Source organism: Portunus trituberculatus, chromosome 9, assembly GCF_017591435.1.
Source record: "Portunus trituberculatus isolate SZX2019 chromosome 9, ASM1759143v1, whole genome shotgun sequence".
Lineage (NCBI taxonomy): Eukaryota > Metazoa > Arthropoda > Malacostraca > Decapoda > Portunidae > Portunus > Portunus trituberculatus.
Window position 1 is genome coordinate 8,283,857 of NC_059263.1, and position 5,000 is coordinate 8,288,856.

The 5,000-nt window shown below is 45.4% G+C and overlaps 1 protein-coding gene and 1 long non-coding RNA gene across 2 annotated transcripts in view; one reads left to right on the forward strand and one right to left on the reverse strand.

The window, feature by feature from the left end:
- The window catches only part of LOC123501484 (agrin-like), a 7,302-nt gene extending 2,485 nt beyond the window's left edge, over positions 1–4,817 (reverse strand). Inside the window, exons 1-6 of the mRNA XM_045250331.1 lie at positions 4,704–4,817; positions 4,239–4,346; positions 3,274–3,453; positions 2,616–2,765; positions 2,094–2,303; positions 502–663 (exon numbers count right to left, since the gene is read on the reverse strand). Of these exons, the coding sequence (XP_045106266.1) occupies positions 502–663; positions 2,094–2,303; positions 2,616–2,765; positions 3,274–3,453; positions 4,239–4,290 (754 nt within the window). The 5' untranslated portion in view covers positions 4,291–4,346; positions 4,704–4,817. The remainder of the gene's footprint in view (positions 1–501; positions 664–2,093; positions 2,304–2,615; positions 2,766–3,273; positions 3,454–4,238; positions 4,347–4,703) is intronic.
- LOC123501486 overlaps positions 4,190–5,000 on the forward strand; it is a 32,425-nt gene continuing 31,614 nt past the window's right edge. The window contains exon 1 of the long non-coding RNA XR_006673651.1: positions 4,190–4,602. This is a non-coding gene — a long non-coding RNA (uncharacterized LOC123501486). The remainder of the gene's footprint in view (positions 4,603–5,000) is intronic.

Sequence of the window (5,000 nt, forward strand, 5' to 3'; positions counted from 1 at the left end):
CTTAAACACACACACACACACACACACACACACACACACTAGAGATTTGGTTGAAGTGGTGGTTGAGTCACGGAACTATCCAAGACGTAAGGGCGAGTGTCAGGAAGGTTGGTACTGGTTATGGGGAACAACAGCCCAGTACAGGAAGGGTACATTACTTCTATCTTCTTATCTCATCCCCGATAACCTCACTTAACCTCAGCTAACCTCACCTCATCTCATCTTATCTACCCTTACCTCACCTGATCTCACCTGATTTAACCTCACCTCACTTCCCCTCACCTTACCTCATCTCACCTTACTTCACCTCACCTCACCTCACCTCACCTCACGTAATCTCACCTAACCTAACCCAATATCTAAACAAAATTAACCTAACCTAACATAACCTCACTTAATCTTATCACATTTAAACAAAACTAACCCAACCCAACCCAACCTAACTTAACTTAACCTCACCTCACCTCACATCACCAAGCCCCATCACCTTCCAATACTTACGGCAAGGCACTTCATAGACTCTTCGGTCGACGCAAGCAACTTTCTCCAGCTCACACCTGTTGTGGTAAACAAAGCCGTTGGAGGCACACACTTGCGGACCAAAGGGGTGGCACTTCTTGTATGGATTGCAATGGTCCCCTCCGTCTCCCCCGCCGTAGTTATCTGAAGAAGGCACAGAAGGGGAGAGGATCTGGATAGTTAGATAGTTGAAGATAGGTTTATACGGGTGTGTTAGACATTTGAGGACATTGCTGGATAGTTTGTTAGATATGATAGTTAAAGATAGATTTACATTAGTGGGTAAGGACATTTGTGTTTTATATGTAAAAGGGAAAAGCCGGCCAAGAGCAACAATAATAAAGAAAAAAAACAGGCCCACTCAGGTGCCAGCCCCCTACTGCAGGTCCGATAGAGTCAGCCAAAAGACAGGAAAAATTGTCTTGAAACCTCCCTCTTAAGTGAAGTCAAGTCATAGAAAGTTGGAAATACTGAAGCAGGCAGGGAGTTCCAGAGTTAACCAGGTATGAGAGACTGGGATAGTAAGATGGATAGTCAAGGATAGATAAGGAACTTGGACAGATAGAAAGAAAGTATAGGAAGGTGAGTTAGATAAATAAACAGAAAGCAGATTTAACAGTTTGATGGACAGTTTTGTATGGTTAGGTAGAGTGAAGAGTTAAACAGGCTAAGATGGGTTTAGACAGACAGACAGACAGACACATCATTGAAAAACATAGAGAGGGAAATAAAAAAAAAAATAGATATACAGACAGGTACTGGAATAAAAAAAAAAAAAAGTAGCAAGCAGGCGGATGAACAGACAGGCAGGCAGACAGACAGACAGACAGATAAAACAGACACAACACTGCATATGTATTTATCACACACATTACGATTTACTCTCTCTCTCTCTCTCTCTCTCTCTCTCTCTGGAAAAGTAGGCTTCGCTTCACTTTTTCAAACAAAGCTTCATATGAGAGTAATAAAATGTTCGTTGCTTCATTCAGAAAGGACTCAACTAAGAGAGAGAGAGAGAGAGAGAGAGAGAGAGAGAGAGAGAGAGAGAGTAAAATGACCTCCATCTTTTCTTTCCCTTATTTGTTTCCTCGTTTACCTTTCCTCCCACTGCCTCTCTGTATTCATCTGGCCATTTATCTCCTCATTCGGCCATTTAGTGAAGAGGAACACGCTTGACACCCTGACTGATCCCCTCTGTGGGCCTCTAAGCGCATTCTGACGGGGCAACAGAGCGCTAAACCTCTCTTTTCTCCCCTTGTTTTCTGTTAACTTTACTCCCACCACTCCTTATCACTCCCAATTGCTTTATAAGGCTAACTCCACACCGCCACCTGAACACTCCCCGATCACTCCCAAGTATTTTTATTACTTCTCACAGCACCATATTACTCCCCAACCACTACTCCGAGGCGCAAATATTCTTCATCACTCCCGTTACTCCTCACTACTCCTCACCTCTCCCAAATACTCCTTAGAACTTTAAAATGTTAGTTTTTTTTTTTTTTTGGTTCAATTTTTATAAGTAACTCCTTCTCCCCCTCCACACACACACACACACACACACACACACTCACTGCAGGGTCCATTGTGGGCGATATAGAGGTGATGATGTTTGCAGGAAGCTTTCTCGAGTTCACACTTGTTCCTGTAGGTGTCTCCGTCGCTCCCACACACCTCAGCGTTGGGGTGGTTGCGGCAGTTCTTCTTGCAACGGTTGAAGCTGATCTCCAGGCCACCGGGAAGCGTTATCCCCACCTGGCCGCCCCCTTGGGAACTCCCCTGGCCTGTTGCGAGGTTAAGTTAGGTTAGGTTAGGTTGGGTTGGTTTGTGAGGGTGTTTGTTTTAGTATGATTGGGTTAAATTGAGTGGTTGTGGGAATAGTTCTCTCTCTCTCTCTCTCTCTCTCTCTCTCTCTCTCTCTCTCTCTCTCTCTCTCTCTCTCTCTCTCTCTCGAAACAGGTTACTCAGGTTCCGTTACCCTGAGAGAAAACCAGCACACCACTTGCCATGACCCTTTCCTCACCCCCCTATGACCCCTTAAAGACCCACTCCATCCCCTCACCCACCCACATCCCACCAGGCACACCCACACGTACCGTAGCAAGGCCCTTCCTTCACCACGGTTACATATCTGTTCTCGGTGCACACAAGCCTCTGCACCTCACACCTGCTGCCATAAGTCTTGCCGTCCGAGCCACACACAGGTCTGTAAGGCTCATAGGGACACGGAGGGCACGGCGAGGGATCTGCTTGGGAGGGTCACAGAGAAAGAATACACGTGAACGAGGGTAGTGTGTGTGTGTGTGTGTGTGTGTGTGTGTGTGTGTGTGTGTGTAGGATAATTATTAGATATTTCTTAACACACTCGAACACACACACACACACACACACACACACACACACACACACACACACACACACACCTCTGAGTCTGTTGCTGAGGGAAAAGAAAATAGGTACGAGGAAGAGGAGAGAAATATGACGAAGAGAATGAGGAGAAGGAGGAGGAAGAGGAGGAGGATACAAGTGAGACAAGCCAGCTTCACTCTCTCTTTCCATCCTTGCTTTCTTCCTTCCTTCCTTCCTTCCTTCCTTCCTTCCCTCCCTCCCTCCTCCCTCCCTCCCTCCTCTAAAGCTTACCACCTTACAAAGCACACACACACACATATAACTCCATCTTTACCCTATATCCATCCACACCCCCATTGCCTTCCCTATTTCCTTCCCCACCACTCGTACAGCATCTCTACTCACAGTGGCCATGTTGCCTGCAGCGGCCGGAGTATGCCAAAGCGATGGGGTTGCCTTTCATGGCCTCCACACAAGCCTTCCTCTTCAGCTCACATTCGCTATTGTACGTCACTCCATCGGTCCCACAAACATAGTAAGCGTGGGGGTTGTAAGGACAGCGGAGGAGGCAGTGTCCCATTAAACCTGGAAATGTAATAGTGTTGGAAGTATTTTTCTCTTATTTTTTGTTTTTTTTTATGAAAGAGGTGAAGCTGGCTAAGGGCAACAACAAATATAACAGAAAAGGCCCACTTGATTGCCAGTTCCCTAAAAGGTTAGAAGAGTTAGCCAAGACTCTGGGAATGTCTTGAAACCTGGTGGTGTGTGGTAGTGTGTTGTGGTGTTACAAGTGTTGTGTACTGCAGAAATAGTGTTGGTGGGACTCATTGGGACAGCGTGTGAGGAAGCAGTACCCAATGGAAGCTGGAAATATGGTAGTGTTGAGGGTACTGGTGATGTGTGATAGTGTGTTGTGATGTTACAGGTGTTGTATACTGCAGTGTTGGTGGGACTCGTGTAAGAACAGTGTTAAATAGCAGTGCCACATGGAACCTGGAAATAGAAGGTAGTGTTAACCCTTTCAGTACTGAGACACACTTTTACCTTGAGTTTTGTGTACGATTAGACCATTTTATTGACATTAGCAAAAGACTATAAAGATCAGAAGATTAATGGACTCAGTCTTCACTATTTCATTCCCCCCTTTATGTTTCTGAAGCTGTATAAGACCACCAAATAGTAACCAGCATGAACATGGAAACGCGTCATGGTACTGAAGGGGTTAAGGGTGTAGAGAGCCAGCATTCAAGTAGGCCTCTTTTTTTATCCTATTTTCTTTCTTTTTTTCCTTGGCTGGCCCACTTCCCTACTTAAAAAAAATGGTGGTGTGTATTAGTGTTCTGTGGTGTTAGAAGGTGTTGTGCACTTACTAGGGAGTTGAGCTGCGACAAAGAGGAGGAGCAGAGGGAGTGTGCCAGCCATTGCATCGGTGGTGTTCGGTCTCTGCTTCGAATGTTAGCGAGACTGCTTCACTCAGTCTGTGCCGGTGCAGGGTGGGAAGAAGTGAACGAATGACTAAACACTCTAATGGACAAATAATCAAGCGAATTTTCAGACAAACAGGAAGGCAGACAGGAAAAAAAAGAAAGAAAAGAAGAAAAGAGAGAGAGACAGACATTAATGCAGAAAGACAGACATATTAAAAACGGACAGAGAGAGAGAGAGAGAGAGAGAGAGAGAGAGAGAGAGAGAGAGAGAGAGAGAGAGAGAGAGAGAGAGAGAGAGAGAGAGAGAGTTGAAGTAGGAAGAAGATGCATATTTAACACCACCACCATCACCACCACCACCACTACTACTACTACTTCTACTACTACTACAAGATCAACAAATACAACCTCGTAACTTCGCAGTGGGAGAAAACGGAGGCTGGGTCGACTGCTGGGAAAATTCTCTCTCTCACTCTCTCACTCTCTCTATCTCTCTTTCTCTCCGGCATTCTTATTTATACATTTTGGCTTGCCCGGAAAAAGTTGCCAGTTATCTCTATACTCCCTCTCTCTCTCTCTCTCTCTCTCTCTCTCTCTCTCTCTCTCTCTCTCTCTCTCTCTCTCTCTCTCTCTCTCTCTCTCTCTCTCTCTCTCTAGTGTGGGCATATAAAGTGTATCTAATTTACTTAACGGAAAGATTTGGGG